A 27,028-nucleotide genomic window follows, 5' to 3' on the forward strand; every position below is an offset into this window, starting at 1 on the left:
GCCAAGGAGTTGAACGTTGTTTATACTACTTGTCTCGTATGATGTAGCTGTATGTGTGAAACTGCTGTAAGAACAAGTTCCATTTCCACCTTGATCAACTGTTCACACACGCATACTACAGGTCTGAGACGGGTCTGCGAATAGTCAATCGCCTTTGGTTTCTCCCGTAATGTGCGAAATTTATTTTGTGGCTCACTAATTTTTCTCGCAGTTGCTTTGTCTATATGTTACACGTACACGTTAGAGCGTTGCGACGCGAGCTGTATTTTTGTGTGTATGCTGGTCGCACACGGTGTGGTTTCTTCATTTCTGATCTGTACGAGACTGGAAAACATAATTTGTTTAGAGTTTTATAGTAAACTAGAAGGGAATAGGTCTTTCGATCCACATTCTCACCATAATAACACCGTTAGGAACACCCGAAAAGAAGTTTCTTCAAGTATGTGACGGATTTTTCTTTTCCGTATTGCAACATGCATTTTGCAATTAGCTCAGGAGGAATATGCAGTGATACGTCGTGTAGCTTTATCTCTATATAGTCATTTTATATACACACACAGAAATCTTAATTCCAACACTGTCACTTTCAATCACGTGTTTTAAGTTGTACAAAATGAATCATTCTTTATTACAATCGTTAAAGAATATATTGAATCACAACCAAAATGACATTGATATTTTGACATAGATATTAACTCTGGACGCTACATCCGAATCTTCCGGAAGATCCGAAACATTCGTAAACTTAGTGCTCTCACCCTATCTCTAACAAATTAACACCGTTACTCTCCATGATAGTGGTGGTTTTTATATGCAGTTGCTAATAGTTAATGTTTGAATAATTCTTGAGTACTTTTTCAAATGGATGAAAGTCGCAAAATGTAAACAAAGCGGGTTTTTATTGCATGTGATTTCAAATATCTCAAAAATCCTACCAATTTAAGATAAATATGATATTGTATTATTTAAAGTGCTTTAAATTATTTTTACAAAACGACAAAACTTCCTAATTCACACTTTTTACAATTTTGGTGCATAAACCACATTGAAAACGAAGCGACGCATCTGTCAATTGAACGAGTTGTACGGAACGGAAGTTATACGCTTTTGTTTTGCTTTCTCAGTTCTGTGTTCGTAAGAGTATAATATAACGTGGACTTTCGATGCAGTTGCTTTCTCGAAGTATCCTAGAGGACAGGTGACACGGTCACCCTGCTTTTACTGACAGTCGCGAACATCGTGAAATATCAGCACTTTGTTCATAAGCTGACCTACTGTTCGCGAACCGTGCCGGAAAATCAAGTGGATATCTTCGGACTGAAGCATAAGATTAACTTGTACGAGAAAGAGACGGGTGGGACCCAACTCAATATTACGGAAACCGATTTGAGTTCGCCGAGGAATATATAATAGGTGAGCAAACTACTGCCGAGAATTTATTTTATCGATGATTTGAAAGTTTTTGTACGTGATCGGAACAGGTTAGTTGGCCGTAAAAATTTCGGATGCGTTGAAAAAGCGATTTTAAAGGCCTTGCATGGCCCTCCAAAAGAGGAACTCAAACATTTCAACGCAATCGAAGAACACATGAGACATTCCATCTTCAAGGATAAGTTGTAATACTGAGCCCGGAAGTAAATGATATTGAGCGCCGTCAGCTACTCCGGTTTCCTCCACAGCGGTGTTTAAGTTTCAAAGTATTGTAAAAACCGAACGACGTAACCGTTTTCAAAATTTAGAAACATTCTAATCCGACTGACGTATTATATAACATACATATCAAAACGACGAATCTAACGGTGTATGATACAGGTAAGAAATCAAAATGGTGTATCATGAGTTTTTCTCAATTTCAACATAATAAATGCATCAAAAGGTTAAAACGATTACGTCACATAAAATTGTGTGAAAATGAATTGTGGGTGTGAAATCGATGTTGGAACTTTATCAGTAATTTTTAAATAGGACAAAAATTTCCGCATGAAAGTAATGTTTTCCGTTTCTCTCGGTTTCTACCAAAAGTCACATATCGTCGCTGTTGTGCTATCTTATGACAAGCGCCATTTTGCACATTTCGAGAAAAACGATTTTTAAAGTTTGAGATTGAATATCATAAAACTTATAAATGGTAGAAACATTTCAGAAAAGACAATTGATGCTTCTACCTATTCTGTACTAATCTCTCAAATATTACGAAGATCGGTTGACTATGTTGCGAGTTTTCACTAAAAATGTAAACAAAAGTCGCACTCACACGTGTCATAGGTGTGTATTAATGAAAAAAATTGTATGACGTGTCATAATCGTGCATGGAAAATTTTCCATAGAAAAAAATCACCAATTATGAACTTTTATTCATATCTTTGGCTTCATTTAGTCTATAAACAAGCGGTTAGATGCATTTTGAAGGAAATGAGTCATTAAATCTAGAAAAAATAGTTATTTTTAGTTACAGTGTTGCCAAATAGGCAATATTTGCAGTTTAAAGCTAAAACTGCGTTTTTCTCCCAATACATGTATTTTTCTTTTGAAAATTATTATGTCATTGTGTTCTTACGACATTTTTACACATAAAAGCAACTAAAACTTTATTAGAACTTGAGCCAATCCCAAGATATAATAATTTGAAGCAAAAAACTGACAATTTCTAATCACTTTTCTCGCTATATTTCAGCAACTCAGCAAAATTTCAAAATTCTGGAAACGCCATCTTGTAGAGATTCGTTAGACGAGTAATGTGGCATATCTAACTCAGTTTACCCCAAAATGGCGTTTGTCATAAGATAGCACAACAGCGACGATATGTCCATTTGAAAAAGTAATCAAAAATTGTTTATTTTTAGTAGTATGTTCAAATTTAATAGTTGTAACTCTCAAAGAAACAGTCTAATCTGGCTTGACGTATCTAACATCATAAATTTCAAGACGACGAGAGATGACGGTGTATGTCAGAGTCAAGAAATCGAATAGACGTATCAAACTCTTTTCTCAGTTTTAACATGATACACGCATCAATCGTGTAGAAATGTTACGTTACATAACAATGTGTGGAAATCAATGTTATATATAAAAGCGATCATGGAATTTCTACAGTATTTTTTAAATAGGATTTAAAAATTTCCACTAAAATCTTCAAACCCGTTTCTCTCGGTTTCTACCAAATGATACATACGTCTATTTGAAAAAGTACTTGTATATATTCCAAAGAATGATCCTTGACTAAACACAGGAGGTGAGATCTAGTTCCGGTCACAAAATTTAAGCAATTTCGACTTTAAAAATGAACATGTTTAGAATCTAGTTTGTTTTCTTTTGTTTCTATGATTTTGTTAGAGGGTTACTTTTCTGAAAAAAGTCTTTTTTGATCAAACTTACCCCGAAGATCAATGAAACCCCTTTTTACGGTAATCAGAACTCCTTTGATAGCTGGAGTTTAAGCAGGTCTACTGCTTTGCTCAGAAACACAACTAGTTTTTTTTTCATTCTTAGAGCTAGCGTCAATTTGGCGCCAATTTAGTTTTGTCACTAAGTTAGTGTCGGATTTTGATGAGATAAAGTAAAAACGCAAATTTCATAAATAGTACACCATCCCCACTCGTCTCAGCGGTGATTCGACGTGTCCTTAATTCGCTCTCAGTCCATTTGGCAACATTATGTTATAGCATGTTAAAAATAGTTGAAATTTAACCCATTCATGCCCATGTTGTTTGTGGACAACAACGTTTTAAAACAGCAATAACTTTTGATTGATGCAAGATTTACTCACAAAAATAAGTAAGGCTAATAAATGTGACTATAGTCCCTCATTTGAGTACTAACAGTTACAAGGATCAGCTCTAGCACTGAAGTTATTGCAGTTAGTCTGATTGGTTTCCAATGGAGCAGTGCTGCCAGCGACAGTTTAAGTTGACGACGAAAAATGAATTTTTAATGCATCTTCGTTAAGTTACTTTTCGTGTTTCTTGACACCACCGTTTTCAAGGATAAATAATTTTGAAATCCTACATGCACTAGAAAAAAGTTGGACATGAAAGGGTTAATGTGATTTTCTGAACAGATGTTTTGGGAGGGAGATGAGATGAGGACGAAATATAGTACATCTATCCTATCTGGTACCACAACAATTGGCTCCCTAGTCGAAATAAAATATAAAATATGCTTACTTTTGGATGGGAATTTGAATGAATCACCTTTCCGTGTGTATTCAAGCAAATAAGGTAAACACAAGTTCAAAATTTTGTTCGTCCGCTTGCATTCCTTTGTAGTAAACATGGTTAACACATTTCTCCACAAAAGCACTGCAACGAAACGCGCTGTTGGTCGCGAAAACAATGCATGTCTGCAACTGAAGGTCCTCCTTTCAGATCAAAAGATTGCCGGCTTCGTAATCATTGAAATTCCACGAATTAAATTTCATTTTCACTTTCCCTCTAGGAAACTTTGCGCCGCGGGACGGTTTTGGTGGACATTGCTGAGCTGGAAGGTTCCATAAAGTTTGGCTGGATCAAAGGCGTTCTGATGCGATGCCTACTGAACATATGGGGTGTGATGCTATTCCTGCGCTTGAGCTGGGTCGTCGGGCAGGCGGGCATTGTGCAGGGCGTAGTGCTGATTTTGATAACTACCGTGGTGACGACGACTACCGCCCTGTCGATGTCGGCTATCAGCACGAACGGGGTAATCAAGGGTGGCGGGACGTACTTTATGATATCACGCTCGCTGGGACCGGAATTTGGAGGATCCATCGGGTTGATTTTCTCGCTGGCCAATGCGGTTGCCTGTGCTATGTATGTGGTCGGTTTCTGTGAATCGATGACAGATCTACTGGCAACCTTTGGGCTGCAGATTATCGACGGGGAAGTGCAAGATATCCGGATCATCGGGTGTATCACAATTGTGATACTGCTTGGGATAGTCGTAATCGGAATGGAGTGGGAGGCTAAGGCGCAGATTGTGCTGCTCATTATATTGCTGGTTGCCATTGTGGATTTCATCGTGGGGACGCTTATTGGCCCAAAGTCAGACTTGGATGTGGCAAGGGGTTTTGTAGGTTACAATGGTGAGTAAGGCTGGATATTCTCAATGCAATAACTACTAACTTTAAACTATTTGCAGCGTCGCTTTTCGTAGAGAATCTGAGCTCAGATTATCGACCGGTGAAGAATGTCGTCCATGACTTCTTTTCGGTGTTTGCCATATTTTTCCCGGCCGCTACTGGGATTCTGGCAGGTGCTAATATTAGCGGTGATCTAAAGGATCCGTCAAAAGCCATTCCAAAGGGTACGATTTTGGCCATTGTATTAACAACCATTTCCTATGTTTTAATGGCCATACTGGCTGGTGCAACCGTGCTTCGAGATGCGACTGGAAACGTAGCGGATATGGCCAATGGATCGTGGGCCTTTGCCGAGTGTGCCCCTGAGGAGTGTAAATATGGACTGCACAATTCATTCCAAGTGATGGAACTGGTGTCCGCTTTCGGACCAATCATCTACGCAGGGTGCTTCGCTGCGACCCTATCGTCTGCACTGGCTAGTTTGGTGTCAGCACCAAAAGTATTTCAAGCTTTGTGCAAAGACAAGCTATACCCCAAAATAGGGTGGTTCGGAAAGGGATTTGGCAAGAATAACGAACCCGTTCGAGGCTACATTTTAACTTTTATTATTTCGGTGGCCGTTATTCTCATTGGAGATCTGAATCTGATTGCGCCACTTATTTCCAACTTTTTCCTGGCAGCGTATTGTTTGGTGAACTTCAGCACATTCCACGCCAGTTTGGCGAAACCGGTCGGCTGGCGGCCAACATTTAGGGTGCGCACTCATGTATTCCACTTTCCTAATAATATCTAAACACATTGTCTACTTTTTCAGTTCTATAACATGTGGCTCAGTCTGATCGGTGCTATTCTGTGCATAGCTGTTATGTTCTTGATCTCATGGCCAACAGCTCTCATTACATTCGCAGTCGTGCTTGCGCTGTATCTCTTCGTCTCGTACCGCAAACCGGACGTCAATTGGGGTTCTACGACGCAAGCACAAACCTACAAAAATGCCCTCATGTCGGTTCAGCAGCTCAACAACGTGGAAGATCATGTCAAAAACTACCGTCCACAGATCCTGGTCATGTCTGGTCATCCCAGCACCAGACCGTTACTGGTTAATTTCGCTTATTTGCTCACCAAGAACCTATCGCTGATGGTTTGCGGTCATGTGAACAAAACACAAACCTCCCAGAAGTACAGGAACTATCTGCAGAGAAAAGCCACGGACTGGTTCCGGCGGCAAAAGGTGAAAGGCTTCTACGCATACGTCGACGATAACGACTTTGAAACGGGAGCACGAGCTGCGATGCAAGCCAGCGGTATCGGGAAGCTGAAACCCAATGTGCTGCTGTTGGGCTACAAGAGCGATTGGAGCAAGTGCGATCCGGTTGAGCTGGAACAGTACTTCAACGTGGTGCACAAGGCACTGGATATGTACTTATCCGTGGCGATTTTAAGGGTGGCCAAGGGTTTAGATTATTCGCAGGTACTCGGGGAGGAAACGACGGTGAAACGTATCGCTGATGCTCCCCGATCACTCGTTCACAATGACAGTACCAACGATTTGGAGTTGCAGAACAAAATAAGCTCCCTACATGGAAGCTGTGACTCGTTGAGTCGTAATCTTTCGCAAGGTAAGAGTTGATTTTTTTTATTTTTCTTTGATCATGTTGTAAATACTTCATTTCATAACATGTTTAGACTTCTAGCAGCGTATTTATTGAATTTGATTATATAAACTACAATGTGAGTAGAATTTGTTCATGTGCATGGTCTCAGAGCACTGTTCTAAATAAACACGTTGAATGTAAGGCATGCGGTAGGATTGCAGAGGCACGACTTTCTGCAACTTTTATTTTCATCTGTGAAAACGATTTGGCATCTGCTCGTAATTCTTGCTCTTCTATTTATACCTTCCGAGGCAGTAGTCATCTCCCTGTAATCCTTTCTTGGACCTAGAATATCCCTGAAATGTTAATGAAATACATCTGCGTCAACATCTACATGTTTATGCCGGCCAAGGTTCGTGTGCGGCAATAGGCTACCGGACTTTAGTTGACTACACAAACAGTAAAAAATTCTTATTCGCACATCTAGCATCGTTATCATATGTCGCTAGTGATATGTTATTTGAACTCATCGAGAATCTCTCACCGTACCCCACCCATTTCATCAGGGTCAACACCGTTCGAACTATCACCGTATTGCGGCATCAAATAAAGTGAACACAACACTGGTACAAAATCTGAAGGAAAGCGAAAGTCATTTTCTGTCACAGTATGATACAACCCTTTTGAAATCATCAGAAGGCGTATCAGTGTACCATCCTCTCCGGAAAATATGCCGAACAGTTGTATTTCTTGTCTATATTATCAACCGACAGTGCAACCCACGACAGTTGGAACCGGAGCCTATATCAATATTTAGCGGATGGCTTTTGCGCCACTCCCGAAGGAGATCATTCGCTTTGTTCGGTTTTCCCAGCTATTTTGCAAAATTCTTCAATGAGTGGATTTGGTTTTACTCTTTGCGTAGATATACAGAGATAGTCTCGGTCTCTGGCAAAGCGAGTATCGAACTAACATTCCTTCCTTTCCCCGGTAGAACAGCGTCGTTTATGACCGGCGTCATTCTATCTTACTTGATCCATGAAATGGCTGGACTTTTGAGCCATTTATCTCCCGACTCTTTTCTTGCTTTTCTTCATTCTCTGCATTTATTACGCCGTTGACATCCTCTACGTATTTCAACCATCTACGAGGACAATCTGGGTGGCAAACTCCAGATTGTCTAATTTACTGAGCTTTTTTGTTCCTTTGTGTCACTTAGCACCACAATACGGTTCCCTTGTGTCATTCAGCATCAGAACTTCTTGAGCCCTTTGATTTCCTGTCCAGTGCTATTCGATGCAATTTCCTTTAGCCCATTGGCTTACTTCTCGTGCCATTTAGCACCTCTTCCTGGCTGAGCCCTTTAACTCGCAACCTGTTCGCAAACTACTTGGTCTAGTCCTCCACTACGCACTTAGCCTATTCCGACGGAGAATTCCTCAGCGTGAGAAGTCCTCCCGAAACCGAGAAAACCACCCAGAAACCGAGGTCGGTCCAGTGGTTCTGATGGAGAAAGAAGTATGGTTCGAGACATCACCAGTCGACGACCCGCGACTGGTGATGTCTCGTTGCCATCTAGTCCCAGGCAGAGTGAAGCGTGACGTCCAGTTCGCCAGCGCCCCGATGAGCCATACCCGGTGCTCTGTCACAGTTTACTCGACTAGTGCCCTGCAATGGATCTACCCTATTCCGTCGGAGAGTTTCCCGGCGGTGCTTGCTCTCTTGAAACCGTTGCTCGTTGGTCATCACGCCATTTCCGCTGTAAGGCGGTCATGATCTGCGTCACCACTCTATTGACCGCGTTCTGTGTACGTCACTTGTCATTCTATAGATGACATGATCCGGTCCTTCCGTTTCAAGTCCCTGCATGTCGCTTCGAACCTCGGACATTCGAAGGCCACATGCTCCGGTGCCTCCTTGGCGTTCTCACACTCCGGCACAATGATGACGTTGCGAGCCCGAATCGATGAAAATATTTCATAAAGCAAGCGTGTGCCGACAGGAGCTATGTCACTTTAAAAGTACACCTCTCCATGCTTTCTATTGATCCACGTTGACAGGTTTTGGATGAGCCGGTACGACCACCTTCCTTTCTTCGTATTGTACCATTCTTGTTACTATCGCGCCATCAAATTGATTCTCACCGCCTTCCTCACATTTCTGGTGTTTTTCAGATTTTACCACTCGATGTCTACCACCAGGCTGATGCAGATGGAGATCATCCCGTTCATCCTACTTTCGATCGCGTCTATTGTCTCCGTCACTGGCAGCTCCACTTCCTCAAGTGTTACGCCCCTCACCTTTAGTGACGCCTCGTCCGCGATACTCACGATTTCCTGGGTAGCCGCAGTGTCAAGACTCGTTCCAGAGAGTTGGATCGATATTGGAGCCCTGAGGAACGCCAGCTGTGGCTCTCATTGACTTCTACCCTTCGCTCGTCACGTACAGCAGCACACTGCACTAGACGTAGCCATTCAGGATCTGGCATAGATAGTCGGGGACCTTCATTCTGTGCAACGCTGCGGTGATGACTTCCCTGACGCTGTTAACATTCTTTATATCTATCGTGACCACAGCGCAGTTTCGATCTCCTCTTCGCTTCTGTTTAGATGCTTTCTCGGCACTCTCGAGCACTCTATAATTGCCTCTACTGTCGATGCACCTTTGTGGAGTCCGAACTACATCTTGGACAATCCGCACTCGCCCTCCTTGCATTTCGTCAGCCTATCAAGCATGATTCTTTCCAGGAGTTTTCGGAGTGTATCCAGCAGACATATATGGCTAAATGAGACTGGATCACCTGGTGACCTAGCTTTGGAGCAACACCAACTTCTGTATCTTTCACATTTCGAGGAAGTTCCCTTCACCTAAACACTTTTGCAACACCATTCTGAACATATCCGGATATGCCAGGATCGCAGCTTTCCATGGTATTCCATCCGGACCGGCAGCTTTCTTTGATTTCAGTCGCATCAGCGCTTCTACGAGCTCGTCGTTAGTCACTTGCCGTTCCGTGTTTACTTGTTCTTCGCCGTATGGTGTTGGTGGCTAGGTAATAGGATCTTCAGGATCTTCAGTTTACCCAGACACAGTTCAGCTGGCATCGACGGGCACTTCATGTTCGCCATCATGACACGGTACCCGTCCCCCAGGTTTTAGCGTCTACTTCTCAGCACAGCTCCTTGTGGCAACTTTTCCAGCTTGATCTCCCCCTTTTAAGTGGCCCTAGCTTCCTGAAACGCCGCTTTGCGCTTCTCTCTATCTGTCTCCGTTAATGATCTCTGAGCCCGCCTTCTAGATCTTGCGGCGGGCAGCGCGTAAGCGTTTCATTCCACCAGTAAGCTAGACATAGTCTTACGCGTGGCTCCCGTTTTCGCTGCATTGTGTCATCACAGGCCGTCACCATCCCTCTTGTTAGATCAACCGCGTCAACGTTCTCAGTTTTGCTATCCGACCGAAATGCCTCCACGAAGAGATCTTTTTTCAAGACTTTCGTCTTCCACTTTCGCTCTCCGGTCATCCTTCTCCATTCTGCAGCAAGGTTGGCCAATACGGTGGCAAATGGCCTGGTGGTCGCTATGAGCATACTTCTCGCATGCTTTCCAATCCATGTTTGCCAGCAGTGAAGGACTACAGAATGTGATGGCGATGATAGATTTCCTCTCGTCTACAAAATTAGCTAACAGAATCTCCATTGCACAAACGTACATCTAACTTCGCTAGAGCTTCTTGAAGGATACACCCTCTTGTGTTGGTTAGTCCACTGGCCAACTCCCCAGCCCAGACATTGAAGACACCACCAATAACTACCGGTTTTCTGCCAATCGGCTGCGGTTAATTACTCCAGCATTAGGTTTAGCTGCTCCACTATTCACCTTGAAGATGTGCAATACCTGCACTCAAAGACGCTATTGATTAGCCTTCGTACGAACTCTCTACCACTTCTTAAAAGGAGAATCTGCCCAAATCTTGTATCGCAGCCGTTACCAATCTATCCGCCACCCACTTACCGTTATCAGAGGACTTGATTCGGCTCTACAATCAAAGCAACGTCACACATAGTTTCTGTCATAGACTGCCACAACAGTTCCGGTGTCACGGTGCCGATTCAGATTTATCTGGGTTATCTCCATTACCGTTGGCCAGCAGTTGCCAACGTGGGCAGGGCATTTGAAGCCATCCATCTCATAGTCGTAGTCATAGTCCGCTGGAGTGCAAAGCATACACTTCGGTCTCTGCGTGCAGTCTCTCGCAAGATGGCCTGTCTCCCGCATTTCCGGCACATCCTGGATCTATCCGGGCTTTTGCAAGCCTCTGCCAAATGTCCAAAATCCAAACACATGAAGCCTTTCTCCGCTTGTTTATTCACTCGAGGGGTGGCTCTCAATGGGCATCTCGTCCATCCAATGGAGCTTTGTCTACCTCCAGCGCTTTGCCAGCAGCGGTTACCTGTAAACGAATTATCGCTGAGTTCCTCCATACTCTTCTTATACCGGATTTGTATTTGCTACCACTAACATTTTTAACGCATGCTAGGACCTTGTTTTGAGCGACTTCGGTACACTTCTCCGCTTAGAACAATAACAATTGCTAATGTCGTTTTCGATTGAGAACCTAGACACTAACCCAGGTTAGTTGCTTCAAACAAACGTTTTTGATGGAACTGAGTTGGGTTCTCGCAAAACAGCGGTGGTGTGAGCGAACCCGAAGTATATTTCAGGTTGGAACCCAACTCGGTTTTCAGTTCAGTGGCGCATAACCTAGGTTCAAAACTGGCGTCAAACAAACGGGTTGACAGCAGTTAGGTCCGAAACTGAGTTAGTTTCTACCTCAAGCAAAAACGACATAAGCTACGGTCATGTAAACGATTGAAGCATGTCATAACGTAAATATTAAGCGGGCCTTACACGTCCCCTCCCACGGGCGTGTACTATTAGTTTCTGAGATCTAACTGAATTCAAACACATTGATAGTCCATGAACAGTAGAGTGACAAGAAAAAAATCACCCCTATCGGCCCACCCCTGATTCGATTCCTTGTGCCACCAGGAGTACTTGCTCCAAATTTGAAGCAAATCGGACAAGTCTAGCTACCGGACCAACGTGCCTGAAGTTTGTATCGGATTTTCAACAATTTATATGAAGAAACCCCACTAGCTCGCAATTTTGCCGCTAGGTGACACTGTATGCATCGTTTTATCACTATAAGTGAAAATAAGAAAGATAATTTAATTCTCTACAATTTTTACGAAGACTGCTAGAGAATTCAGCTTTTTAAAAAAAGTTTTTAAACTATTAGTGAAGTGATGTCTGAGTCAGTTTAGCATGGGGCCTAGCAGTGCATGGTTGTGTATCAGTACGCGATTCGAGCAAACCAAACATTTTTGTGAAATAACCGTGAGATTTAGCTCTATAGTATCTTCAGAAGAATTGTAGTAAATAATACGAGCCATGTTTTGGTTAGAACATGTTAGTTCCACATTTTACCACATAGAGGGCGCCAACACTAACTTTTCAACAGAAAGAGATAGAAATTAGGTATCTTCCACAAAGTTGTAGAACAGGTATTTTGCCACAATTCTTCCGAACATCTTTATATTCTATCTCTCTTCGATGAAAAGTTAGTGTTGGCGCCCTCTATGCGGTAACATGTAGAACCAAAATGTTCTAGCCAAAACATGACTCATATTATTTACTATAATCCTTCTGAACATGCTATCGAGCTGAATATAACCATTGTTTCACAAACATGTTTAGTTCATGCGAATCGAGTACTGATACACTACCATGCACTGCACAGTGGGCAAAAAGCGACCCCAGAGGCACTTAATTAGTCGCCGCGGGATTCCTATCATAATTTATATATGAAAAGTTGCGGAATTTGATAAGAAATCAAACGCACCTAGCTTGGTCCACTGCACGCATCTTTGGCCAGAGCTAGGGGGGTTTGGGTACCCGGAGAACTCCCGGTATTAGGCAAAAAGTGATTTCCAGAGGCACTAAATTAGTTGCCGCGGGATTTCTATAATAATTTATACATAAAAAGTTGCGGAATTTAATAAGAAATCAAATGCAACTGTTTTGGTCCACTGCACGCATCTGTGGCCAGAGTCACGGGGGTTTGAGTACCCGGAGTATTCCGGTATTAGACAAAAATGATTCCCACAGGCACTTAACTGATCGCCGCAGGTTTCGTATCATAATTTATATATGAAAAGTTGCGGAATTTGATAAGAAATCAAACGCAACTGGCTTGGTCCACTGCACGCATCTGTGGCCAGAGTCACGGGGGTTTGAGTACCCGGAGTATTCCGGTATTAGACAAAAATGATTCTCAGAGGCACTTAACTGATCGCCGCAGGTTTCCTATCATAATTTATATATGAAAAGTTGCGGAATTTGATAAGAAATCTAACGCAACTGATCCACTGCACGCATCTGTGATCAGAGTCATAGGGGTTTTAGTATCTGAAGAATTCCTGGTATTAGGGTAAAGTCTAAAACTGCCAAAATATTCGACTTTATTCGTTTTCATTTTAGTTTTGGGGATGTTATTTATGGAATTTAGGGGAGTGTGGTAATAGGAGAGTGTAGTGTATTTGGGTATCTTCGTGAGGAATGAACTAAATTTGGAGTAAGTTGATTTCTTTTCCGATAGAATTCAATAAAAAAGTATTTTTTCGCTGCTATTTTCCATGAGGGCAGTAGTAATGTTTTTACACATAAAGGTGTCTCAGAAAAATTTTTTTGGCTATTTTTTTCTGAAAATGAAGCCATATTATATTATAGACATCACGCTTCGGTAATTATAATAACGTGACATTGATCGTCGGGGTGATTTTGATCACTCGAAAGTTTTTCGGAGATTACATATTTAGCTAGAATAGTCTACCTAATCATTCAAATTTGTAATGAGTTTTACTATAAAGTAGTGATTTATTATACTTTTTGAGCACATTATTCGATTTATTAGTACAAAGTATGCAAAAATCTTAACTTTTACTTTATCTTATTTTGACGAAGCTTCTAAAAGCATCTATTTTTTATACAACAAATAAATCTTAGATTTTAGTTAGAATAGTAAATTCCAAACGAGTTTTTATTTTTCTTTGGTATCGGATGTGCCAAATCGATTTTTGAGAGCTTGCTTAATTTTAGAAAAATGTTTTGTAAAACTAGTTAGCAACTATTTCAAATTATTTCAAGCTAAAATTCTCAAACTTTTTTATGTGCAATACTCCAATATTTTAAAATGGATGAAAATCTTTGTTAATTGATAAACCGCTGAAATAAAACAAATTTAGCAGTTAAAAAAGTTTTTAGATACTTTTATTCTAGTTAGACCCGATTTACACGAATTTTGGTCATTTGAATTTTACAGTATAGTGAAATGCTGTATACAATGCCAATTAACATCTATTTAACAATGGGTATCGATTTAAAATTAGTTTAAACAAACATTTGAATGAAAAACATTGACATCAAGAACTTAATGTGGGTGAATATACAGGTTATCAAAGCCACCCCGGAATATGAAAACGGAAATGTTAAGGTTTTTTGAAAAAATAGTAGTAAGCAGAGCATTTCAGGTGAAACCATCCAATCATGTACTTCGTACATAAGTACATGGTTTAAAAATATTAAACTTGAAAAAATGTATATGTAATGATTACTTCGAAAAGTGATCATTGTCACCCCGGTTTACGGTACTATCGGAAAAGAAATTAAATTTCTCAAAATTTAGATTGTTTTTCACCAAGATTGTTAACACCTAGAAACTGAAATAAAAACGAACAAAGTCGTATATTTTGGCAGTTTTACTACTTTACTCTAATACCAGAAATTCTTCGGATACTAAAATTCCCGTGACTCTGGCCACAGATGTGTGCAGTGGACCAAACCAGTTGCGTTAGATTTCTTATCAAATTCCGCAACTTTTCATATATAAATCATGATATAAATCCCGCGGCGACTAATTGAGTGCCTCTAGGAATCACTTTTGGTCTAATACCGGAATACTCTGATTACAAAAATCCCCGTGACTCTGGTCGCAGATGCGTGCAGTGGACCAAACTAGTTGCGTTTGATTTTTTATCAAATTCCGCAACTTTTGATGTATAAATTATGATAGGAATATCGCGGTGACTAATTAAGTGCCTCTGGGAATCACATTTTGTCTAATACCGGAATACTCCGGGTACTCCAACCCCCTGGACTCTGGCCACAGATGTGTGCAGTGGACCAAACCAGTTGCATTTGATTTAATTTCAAATTCCGCAACTTTTCATATATAAATTGTGATAGAAATCCGGCGGCGACAAATTGAGTGCCTCTGGGAATCACGTTTTGTCTAATACCGGAATACTCCGGGTACTCAAACACTCGTGACTTTGGCCACAGATGCGTGCAGGGGACCAAACTAATTGCGTTTAATTTCTTATCAAATTCCGCAACTTTTCATATATAAATTATGATAGAAATTCCGCGGCGACTAATTGAGTGCCTCTGCGAATCACATTTTGTCTAATACCGGAATACTCCGGGTACTCAAACCCCCGTGACTCTGGCCATAGATGAGTGCAGTGGACCAAACCAGTTGCATTTGATTTCTTATTAAATTCCGCAACTTTTCATATATAAATTATTATAGAAATCCCGCGGCAACTAAATTAGTGCCTCTGGAAATCACTTTTTGCCTAATACCGGGAGTTCTCCGGGTACTCAAACCCCCCTAGCTCTGGCCAAAGATGCGTGCAGTGGACCAAACTAGGTGCGTTTGATTTCTTATCAAATTCCGCAACTTTTCATTTATAAATTAATATAGGAATTCCGCGGCGACTAATTGAGTGCCTCTGGGAATCACTTTTTGTCTAATACCGGAATACTCCGGGTACTCAAACCCCCGTGACTCTGGCCACAGATGCAAGCAGTAGACCAAACCAGTTGCGTTTGATTTCTTATCAAATTCCGCAACTTTTCATATATAAATTACGATAGGAAACCTGCGGCGATCAGTTAAGTGCCTCTGGGAATCACTTTTTGCCTAATACCAGAATACTCCGGGTATTCAAACACCCGTGACTCTGGCCACAGATGCGTGCAGCGGACTAAACCATTTGCATTTGATTTCTTATTAAATTCCGCAACTTTTCATATATAAATTATTATAGAAATCCCGCGGCAACTAATTTAGTGCCTCTGGAAATCACTTTTTGCCTAATACCGGGAGTTCTCCGGGTACTCAAACCCCCCTAGCTCTGGCCAAAGATACGTGCAGTGGACCAAACTAGGTGCGTTTGATTTCTTATCAAATTCCGCAACTTTTCATATATAAATTACGATAGGAAACCTGCGGCGATCAGTTAAGTGCCTCTGGGAATCACTTTTTGCCTAATACCGGAATACTCCGGGTACTCAAATCCCCGTGACTCTGGCCACAGATGCGTGCAGTGGACCAAACCAGTTGCATTTGATTTCTTATTAAATTCCGCAACTTTTTATGTATAAATTATTATAGAAATCCCGCGGCAACTAATTTAGTGCCTCTGGAAATCACTTTTTGCCTAATACCGGGAGTTCTCCGGGTACTCAAACCCCCCTAGCTCTGGCCACAGATGCGTGCAGTGGACCAAACTAGGTACGTTTGATTTCTTATCAAATTCCGCAACTTTTCATATATAAATTATGATAGGAATCCCGCGGCGCCTAATTAAGTGCCTCTGGGGTCGCTTTTTGCCCACTGTGCACTGCTAGGCCCCATGCAAAACTGACTCGGACATCACTTAGTTAAAAGTTTAATAACTGCTTTTAACAAAGGCGGAATCTCTAGCAGTCTTCAACAAAGTTGTAGATAATTAAATTATCTGTCTTATTTTCACTTATAGTGATAATAAGTGATACATACAGTGCCACCTAGCGGCAAAAATGCGAGTTAGTGGGTTCTTCATGTAAATTGTCGAAAAATCCCATACAAACTTCAGGCACGTTGGTCCGGTAGCTAGACTTGTCCGATTTGCTTCAAATTTGAAGCAAGTACTCCTGGTGGGACTATGAATGGAATCAGGGGTGGGCCGATAGTTTTCAAAAAAAAATATTTTTCTGGGCAGTCTAATGAACAGCCTAAGAACATTTGCTAGGAAATCAGTATACAAAAGGCCTCAGACCAATGTAACAAATTAGCTCTAGCGCATTTTATCATCACGGGCAAAGATATTCCCAAAAACTAGGAATCCTGTCGCGGCCCCTTCAGGAAAGGCGAAGTCGAGAGAAAAATAATGTCAACTCTACGCGCAACAAACTGAAACTGATCGTAAAACTCTTTACACCAGAAAATAACAATTAGTTTATTGTAAAAAAAACTGTTATTCACTTCAAACCATACACACAAAGGTTTTTTACACCGTTTTTATGCACGTTTTTTATACGGCTTTTTACACGGTTATCGCAATTTACACTTTTTTCGCAAAAATAGTTAAGTCCTTTTAAAGATAAAAGACGAGTAGACGCCAAATGTCCAATATTTTATTTTAAAACCATGGTGGCAATTTCCGGTTCAGTGGAATTCTCTAAAATCCCTTCAACATGAATTATGTTTTATTTTTTGTGTTTCGAATTCATCTCGTCAGTAACTAGCACCATCTGGGTGTCTAGTTGGACGATGTATCTAAACTTGTACCCAAATTAGCACTAGTTAGGTACAACAAAAAATCGAAACAGTTCACACTACACATGTGAACGTTCCAAAGTAATTGATTCGTCCCGAATGGTGTCCCGGGTAGCAAATACAGAAGCTCAGGTTTGCTGACGAGAAAGCGAAAACGAACTCTTCTCTTTTGGCTAGGAAGCCAAACGCCTGACATTATGCAATCTTCAATTCCCATAAGGGAAAAATGAACTGAACCACTATGGGTATTTTGGAACAGGAATGACGATATCGATACCTGAGGCTATTTTGAAAAACAAGATGGCGACCTCAGGTTCAGTGGAATTCTCTAAAACCCTATCAATATGGGTATTTATTTTTTTATATTTATATTTATGTTTATTACCTTCACCAACAGACCCCTTGGCCCCAATGGAGGTGAATAAAAAAAAACATTTCAGAATAGTCTATATTTTTGCTTTCATTGTTTTCCTCATCCGGTTAAAATCAAAGGCCACACTGTTGAAAATTCGGTAACAGCGCTCTTGGGACCATAGATGGTTAACGCGGGCTTGAAGATCCAGACGTCCGAGGATTATGGGGCAATCCACCCTAGCAGACAATAAGTCCGAGACGAACAGGGCTCGAGAGCAGGCCCTCCGGATGCCTAGAGTGTCGAGCTGTATTAACTAACAGCGGTTTTCCTAACTCGGCAGCTGAAATCTGCTGTGCCATAGGAGATGTCGGAGTGCAAAGCATGTGAACCGACGTTGGACGGCCTCGATTCTGTCAACGCCGTTCTGGTAGTACGGATTCCAAACAGCAGAACAATATTCTAATGTCGAGCGAACCAGTGCACAATAGAGTGATTTTAAACAGCATACGTCTCTACGTTTTTCGCTATTCGGAAAATGGATTAATGCCGAATCCATGATGAATCCGAAATCGTTGACGTCAGTGGTTTGGAATGCTCTAGCCGAAGAAATGGTAGTTAAACTGAATCGGACGGCGTTTCCGCGTAAACGTAACGATTGAGTATTTACTCGGCTTTAAAAAACCATTCTGTTTAGTGCACACCACGTACTAAAGCTCTCCAGTTCACTCTGAAGAGATTCGGCATCGATTTTATCCCGTATTTGTCGAAAAAATTTCATGTCGTCAGCAAATGAAAGGCGTGGTCCTTGTAATCTGATATTGACGTCTTTAAAGTAAAGGAGGAATATTACTGGACCGAGATGGCTTCCTTGTGGGATGCCGGATGTAGCGACGAATGGTGCAGATAGACAGTCCTTAATGCTGATTTGGAGTTGCCTTCCGTCGAGGTATGAGCGAAACCAGCGCAGAAGTTGTTCATGAATACTGAGTTTGTCCAGCTTCGCTATTGCGATATCATGTTTGATTTTGTCGAAGGCCGCACATAAATCCGTGTAAATAGCATCCGTTTGCAATCTGTCGGCGGATCCATCGAGTACATATCATGTGAACGAGAGCAAGTTGGTCGTTGTCGATCGTTTAAGTATAAAACCGTGTTGGTCGGCTGCAATGTAGTGCTTGCAGTAAATGAAAATAGGATCTAAAACAACCAGCTCAAATAGTTTCGATACGGAACTTAAACAGGCTATTCCCCGGTAAATGTCAATGTTCGATTTGTTTTCTTTTTTATGAACTGGAAACATGTGCGCTGCTTTCCAGCAGGAAGAAAATGTTCCAGTAATAAATGATGGCATGAAGATTCGCCGAAGTGGTTCAAGAAGCCCGCTGATGCTCTTTTTGACAAAAATCGAGGGAACACCATTTGGGCCGGGGAACTAGATGCGTTCAGCTTGAAATTTGCTGCAAGAATGGCAGCATTATCGACACAAATTCGGTTGATGGTTCGTCCTAGAGAAGGAGTTAAATTGGCAGCGGCAGTGACTTGTTGTAGTGGAAGGCTTTCGTCGGGAAAAAACGCTTGAAAATTTGTCGGAGAACAGTTGGCAAATATCCTTCGTGTTGGAACCTAAAACTCCATTCAACGATATAAAAAGATGGTAAACCGGACTCTTCACGCCGCTCATTCACATACTTCCAGAACGACTTGGGCTTAGATTTCAGTTGACGCTCGACGTTTCGTTGATATCTAAAAAAGCGCGTCGGCTTTGCTGTTTGTATTCGTGGTTGAGTTGAAAGTAGTGGTTTCCTAATGCAAGTGTCTTATGTTTCGAGAATTTTTAAAATACAGCTCGTTTGGCAGTTTTTAAACGTCTAAGGACAGTCTAAGGATTTCCAGGGAGGATGTTGATTGGTACTAATTTTTCGTTTTAGCACATGGTGGTCGATTGGGAAGTTAAGAATATTAACGTCATCGCTGCTTCGTTCGTGTCGTCATTGTTAAGATTTTCGTCCCACTTTATATCTAACAGCCCAAGTAGCATTTTTAGTTTTATAGCACACTACAAGAGCATTCTAAGTTTTAAGAAGGGCTTCAAGAGTGCCATAAAACCGTAATTGTTACTAGGGCGTGCTAACGATGCTGTCGTAGTCAGCGTTTTTATAATTGTAGACGATAGAGCTTAAGACGTCTTCAAAATCCACTCCTAGGTTACCAGCGAGTACAAGATGTAGTGGGGGATGATCACGTACATGCTGGACTTAATGAGTCGGGGTAGTGCGGCAGTACGGAGCGTCGTCCCGGGCACTTACAAAGCAGAGGTTAATTTGCCGAAGAGTTGCGCCGCTGTAGCAGTCCAGAATACAACTGGCATTGTTGATCAGCGAAGATTTTTCGAAATCCAATCGTAGAAATCCATTACTTGCCTGGCACCACGTCAAACCAGGTAAGTTGAAGTCGCCCAACATAACAATATCATTAGACGGGGCGGCGATCGAGGTGATGAAAGAAACGGTGGAAAGATGTACATCGATCAGGGTGGAATCACGAATTCTGTCAGGTGGAAAATACACAACACACAGGAACAGATTGCGATCGGCAAGTTTCACTGATACTCACACTTGCTCGAAGCTCGCCCGCCGGTCATCATTGATCACTCGGGCTTTTATACCATGGCGAACGGCGATAAGCACACCACCACCTGATGTCTTTTGGCTGTTAAGGGCGTTACGGTTGCGGTAGACATAGAATGTTGAACCAAACACCTGGCGAGACAAAGTGCGGTTATCGAACCACGTCTCGGTCAAGGCGATGACATCATAACAGCAGCCCGTGGTCGCGAGCAAATAGTTGTCCATTGATGAATTTAAGCCACCAACATTCTGGTAGTAAACCTCGATGTTGTTGGAGGACGGATCGGGTTCAGCATAGAGCAAAGCCATGTTGCCGTTTTGAGTGCGTTGGAAGGTTCTTTCATCAATCCCACAAACAGCACCGGAGCGGCTGAGGGTCGCTTGGTCGACCGTGGTGAGAGATTCGAGGCATCCCGAATCAACTGCGTCGCGACCCAGAAAACGACGATCGTCGTTAGCAAGATACATGGTTGGCATCTGGTCATAAGATGTCGGAGCAAAAGGCAAATTGCTGGAAGCGAACAATGCATCAGCGCTTGAAGTGTTCGGATCACATGAATACTTGCCATTTATGGCTGGTTGGAAGACCCTTTCACCCATACCACACACAGGACCGGGACGACTGATGATCGCTGGCTGCAATTGCTCAATTGTGGGGGGGGGGGGATCGAAAGCTACCATAGTGCCAACTGTAGTGCGTCCCAGTATGCATTGAACCCCGATGGCGCGATGCAGAGAGCAGGAACGGGACGGTAGTAGCTTACGGCGAGAATCAGACGGTGAGCTAGAAGCGTGAATCGGTTCAACCGTTGTATCGTTACAATTTGTATGATACTTGCCGAGAAAGGCGCCTTGGAAGACCCCTTCTCCACCCACACATACAGGACCGGGACGACTGCTGGACGCTGGCGGCACGGGCTCGACTGTAGTGGGGGGATCGAGGGCTTCCATAGTATCAACTACATTGCGTCCCAGTATGCGATCAGTATCGACACTCCTTCACAATGTCGGTGTAGCTTGGTATAGTGGCATTTCCGAGCAAATACTCATGGGTTCAAACACTACATAGCCCCTTGAAAAGACCTTAAACATGGTCCGTGCCAAAATTCACAACCATCAAGACACCATAAAATGGTCTCAGAAAACCATAAATATATCAACATATGATATTTTATATGGGATCTACCGGACCATAGTGATGGTGTTTTCATGGGTTGAACCCATTTCAAAGACCCATGTCAAACCCCATGAGCATGCCGGTATTATGGGCTTTTCGTTTGCTCGGGTTGCCAATCGTTGCGGAGTCCTATGCAGGACCATTGATGGGCCGGGTTGCATTAGAGAAGGACATGCTTCTTCTGAAGGCGGAAGAAAATCAGTCAGCGGGCTCCAAATGTTCTGGGTACGGTTATCATCAAATTCCCTGAACAGTATGCCTTGCGGACATGTGCCTGGTTAAAAGCTGCATCACGGTACTTTGGGTAAACTCCAACTTTGAAGGATATGAAGTTCAAAGTACTGACGTTTATGCCTTTTTTAATAAGATTAATAACCATTAATTCCTCGTTACAATTTAGTCCTTCTTTGGACAGTCTCCTTGCTAACGGTGGGAGAGCGGAAGTCGCCATCTTGGTATTCCAAATTGCCTCAGACATCGGTACTTGGCGTCTACTCGTCAAGCCCGTTGCAAAAATGCCCATATTGACGGGTTTTAGGGAGTTCCACTGGACTGAAAGTCGCTATCTTAGTTTTGAAAATGTTCTCAATTATCGATATCTGGCATCTACTCGTCAAGCCTGTTCCAAAAATGCCCATTTTGATGGAGTTTTTGAAAATTCCATTGAACCGGAAGTCGTCATCTTGGTTTTCAAATGGCTTCAGACATCGATATATGGCTTCATATTGATGAAGTTTTTGAGAATTCCACTGAACCGGAAGTCGCCATCATAGTTTTTAAATGGCTTCAGACATCGGTCTCTTGCGTATATTGATTGGGTTTTAGGGGATTCCACCGAACCAAAGTTGCCATCTTGGTTTTCAAAATGGCATCAGACATTAATGTCTGGCGTCTACTCATCGAATCTGTTCCAAGAATATCTATATTAATTGGGTTTTAGAGAACTCCACCGAACCGGAGGTTGCCATTTTGGTATCCAAAATGGCCTCAGTCTTCGATATTTGGCGTCTACTTGTCAAGCCCGTTCCATACTCATATTGATTGGGTTTTACAGAATTCCGCAAACATCGATTTGTGGCGACTACTCGTTAATACTGTTCCGACGTTTCCACTTTTCCAAAAATCTTCAAGGTAATAAGAATAAAAGCAGGTATCGTGCATAATCCACGCAAAAAAACTTTTTCCGAAATCGTCTAGATCTTTTGCCTTCAAAAGAAGACTTAGAACATTTTTGATAAAACTCAGAAATCACCCTTTTTCCTAAAATCGTCTAAGTCTTTTGTATTGAATTTAACGCTGTTTTTGTTTGCACGGTTTTCGGAATTAACGCGGTTTCTTTTTGCACGGTTTTCGAAATTAACGCGGGTTTCGATCCCGGGCTTTTTGAGCTTGCCAAAAAAAGTCTGTCACTTAGCTCACTGAACCGGACATTCCGGGTTTCAAACAAATGGATCATGATTTTCCCGGTCGTTTGCTGGCAGAGCCTGACCTGATGAAGGTCACTATTTTACATTTCCCACGTGGTTTAAAATGAATGTCGGTGCCCAGCCAAATAGACAATACTTCTTACTTAGCGTGAGTGTGATCCACCGGATCATCCACCGGGATCTTTGTAGCTAGATGGCCGGGCCAGAAGCGGTTTATGATGGATGATCGGTGTGACGTGATTTTGTAGCTTCGAACCTGCACATAAAACACGAATCCAACGACGAGTTGGAATTAGAGCACGCACTGCGCTGTCCATCATTTGCACCTTAATTCGGGAATACCGACTCTCTATACTACTGCCACGATATCCAGGAAGCCACTTAATTTTTATGAGCTAAAAATGGAAAACTAATTGATATAGGGAATCTCACGATTTGATTATTTTACCTATGAAATCACACCGAGGTGGAAAAAAGTGAAAGATCAGATTTTTCGAGTCCTCGGTTTAAAGCAATCACCCATTTGATCGATTCGATTGTCACAATTCTACGAGAAAATGCCATCAGCACTACCCGAAAAGAATTCAGGAGCAGTCGTCAGTGCTGACTCCGTACAGCTTGGAAAGTGTGTCAAAGGGACACTGGAATAGTACATCTTCGTCAGATGAGTATTCACCATTAGCAGTTAAAATTGAACTGACATGAAAGTCTTTCGATTTCAAAAGTAACCTATTTATTCTACTAGTCTCGTTGAGACTTGAGATATCTGTGCAAAAGTGTTTCCACCCACTTCACTCAGAGGATCGAAGAGCTTTTCTGTATGCTTTGCGAGCAAACTTAAATGCTTCCGACCCGTTATTGCGTCTGCGATTCCAAGCTCTTCTACATGACTTTTGAGTCGAACAAGTTCGGTATTCCACTAAGATGTTCCGTATAACTCGAAGCGGACTACCCTGTTAATATTCTGCTACTATGAGTGCGTTTGTTTTATCCACGGCCACTTGTAGATTCGACCGTCGGAAGATACCCATGAAACCTAGTCTCCAAGTCCTCTTCGTAGAGGTCTCACTTCGTAGATTTGGGATTACGATATGTGACTATATCTAGTGAGACGTTTAAATTATCATAGAAAATGTATTTATGATCAGATAACGACGGTTCGAGCTCGGTACGCTAGGAGCTTGGTACAAGGCCAGTTTGCCAACTCATGCGCAATACCGTCAGAGCAGAGAATTACATCTAATACTGCTTCTCTGTCAGCTCGTGCAAATTTTGGGCGGTTTCCTACAGTAGTACAGATTTGTACTACTTACGTATTCCATCAATTCGGTGCCTCTCAGATTGATATCTGAGTTGCCCCAAATTATGTGGTGGGCATTTGCATCATCGCCGATTATGAGGAGAAAGCCATTTCTGCCGTAGTAGCAACCCTTTTCAAATCATCAGAAGATGTTGGTTCATTATGAGTTAATATGCCGAACAATAGACGTATTTCTTGTATAGCACAAATATCGCGAGTTGTGAGGTCGGATATAAGACATGCGTCAGTAACACTATTCGCAAGTATACATGCGCAAGGCATTTCACGCATGCTGAAAATAAATTTGTTCTATTCTAATCATGCTCGAGCACAGCAGACATTTCATCGCAACTAGAAGATACAAAACACGTTGGCTTAAAATTACCTATAGCGAACCCCGAAATGGGTATTGGAGACATGACTATTATTTGAATCCCTCGATTTGCGCAAAAACAAGCGTCCCCTGTTTCAGAAATTTGCGTAACACAGCAAGGGTAACACTCCTGCAGAAAAAGGAACACCTCAACTTGAAGACTTCTGCTTTCAGTTACCTCTTACGACATGGGAGCGGGAACCCAGCAGGTCAATTCTTGGTTGAGAGACTTCAACCCGCGGGATACCACACGGCCTCTAGGCTGTTATTACCCTCCCAGTGAACCACAGCCACATTGGAAACATTTTAGTGATGTAGTAAAAAAAGTTGTCTCATAATTTGCACTATTTGTTAAGTGTTGGGTATAATCATATTTTTCCACAAACGCCGTATCATTCAAATGAGAAAGGAAGCGACTATTCTGTACGACTCTAAAACAATACCATATTATTATATCCAAATCACAATTTTTAAAATAGCTGCTTTACACCAGAGACCATTTATCAGTCATCATTATCATCTACTGTCATTCAGATACTGAATTTTTAATCATGAAATATTTTTCTCAATTAATATTCATTCCTTGACTGAAAACGAAATATAAAATGCATTGCATGGCATTGTTCGATCGAAATCCTGCACCCTCCTTCTATTGACGGCACAAATAACTACTGATCCTGCTCGGCCTGTACCGAAACCGCACACGCACGAACGCTTGCACGTTTGGGAATCGTGTTGTTGGCGAAAAATGAAAATTCCACCTCACGCCTCCCGTGGAACGCCACATCAAACACCAAACCCCCATTAACCGCACAGCATCCGCGGAGCAGAACAATGTGCGCGAAAAGAACGAGAAGAATCTCAAAGGTAGGTGGTCCGAATGCATTTTATGTCCTATATGTATATGTACACACTATTTGGCTGCATGGTTGAGCGCCTGATTAAATAGCTACAGTTCGCTGCGGTTCGCCGCACACACACACACAGATTCACAGGGAGTAGCTGTAATGAGAATACAAATCGCATACAACGAGTTGGTCGAAAGGTCGCACTAATTGAAGCATGCTGTTATCGTTTAGAGAATCTGGATTAATTTTTCAATAGAACGTGAGTAACAATGAGACATTCTCTTTGATTTCTATCTCTTTCGTTAATGGACCATTCATAAATTGTCACGAAAAATTGTCTAGGTCCCTCCCTGATAAGTACGTAACGATATAAGTTGTAAGTTTTTCCATCGGTAACAATAAGTTAGGTCACGTTTCAGAAAAAGTTCCCCTTTCCAATATGCCATAAAATATCCCTTTCATCTTACTACCTCCAAATCGCGTCATGAATAATTCGATATATTAGTGGCCCTAATAATATGGTCGCTTTTACATTCAATCTTTAACCCTTAGCGAATAACTTTCGACCTATTCTGTAAAATTATCTTAGATTACTTTCTCTTGCATAAGGGGCCTTAAATTAAGGTACATAAACATTACACCCGACCCGCTAATTGCTACAATTGTTATAAGCGTTTCTTCTCGTAAGTATACTACACCCGCTCAAACTCCTCCCATCCCATAATAAATCGGTCATTTTCATATCTATCCTTTAAGGGACCATTACGCAAAAATTGCCTAAAATTTACTCTTTCCCATGTAACAAATTGTCACAAATTTTATACTCCCATCCCATATTACGTAACAAATTTTTCAAAATTAGTGAAAGCATGTTACCGTAAACCGGGGTGACTATGATCATCGGGGTGACTTTGATCACTCGAAGCTTTTTTCGTAGATCGCTTATTAAACCAGAATAGTCTACCGAATCATTATAATTTGAAATGATTTTTACTCTAAACTTATAAAATACTGATTTGTTATACTTTTTGACTATATTGTTCGGTTTTAGGGTACAAAAACTACAAAAAACCGCAATTTGACTTTACCTTATTTTTACGAAGTTTGTAAAGTGTCTATTTTTTAGTAAACAAATAAATCTCAGATTTGAGCAAGAGTAATAAATTATAAGCGAGTTTTTTCCTTTAGAGTGGGATGTGCCAAATTTACTTTTAAGAGTTTGTTTATTATAAATATAATTTTTTTGTGTAACTAGTACTAAAATAAACAAATTTAGCAGTTTTAAAGGTTTTCAGAATCATTTATTCTAGTTGGACACAAATTATACGAATTTTGGTTACACGAATTTTACAGTACATTGGTATACTTTATATAATACCAATTAACATCTATTTAACAATGAGTATCTTTCCAGAATTATTTTAAACAAACATTTGAATAAAAAACATTGACATTAATAACTTAATGTGGGTTTTCAAAGTCGGGGGTGACCTAAAATATTCGGGGGTGAATACGAAAACGGACTTCAACTTGAAATCATTTTTGGAAAAATAGCGGTAAACGGACAATTTTAGGTAAAACTATCCAATCTTGTTCTCCATATATCAG

General features: G+C 41.5%; 1 protein-coding gene across 1 annotated transcript in view; it reads left to right on the forward strand.

Annotated features, from left to right (window-relative positions):
- Window positions 1-4,270: 4,270 nt before the first annotated feature.
- The window catches only part of LOC131695293 (bumetanide-sensitive sodium-(potassium)-chloride cotransporter-like), a 48,817-nt gene continuing 26,059 nt past the window's right edge, over window positions 4,271-27,028 (forward strand). The window contains exons 1-5 of the mRNA XM_058983763.1: window positions 4,271-4,384; window positions 4,435-5,059; window positions 5,116-5,810; window positions 5,871-6,675; window positions 25,389-25,439. Coding sequence (XP_058839746.1) covers window positions 4,271-4,384; window positions 4,435-5,059; window positions 5,116-5,810; window positions 5,871-6,675; window positions 25,389-25,439 — 2,290 coding nt within the window. The remainder of the gene's footprint in view (window positions 4,385-4,434; window positions 5,060-5,115; window positions 5,811-5,870; window positions 6,676-25,388; window positions 25,440-27,028) is intronic.

This window comes from Topomyia yanbarensis, unplaced genomic scaffold (assembly GCF_030247195.1).
Source record: "Topomyia yanbarensis strain Yona2022 unplaced genomic scaffold, ASM3024719v1 HiC_scaffold_33, whole genome shotgun sequence".
NCBI classification, from domain to species: domain Eukaryota; kingdom Metazoa; phylum Arthropoda; class Insecta; order Diptera; family Culicidae; genus Topomyia; species Topomyia yanbarensis.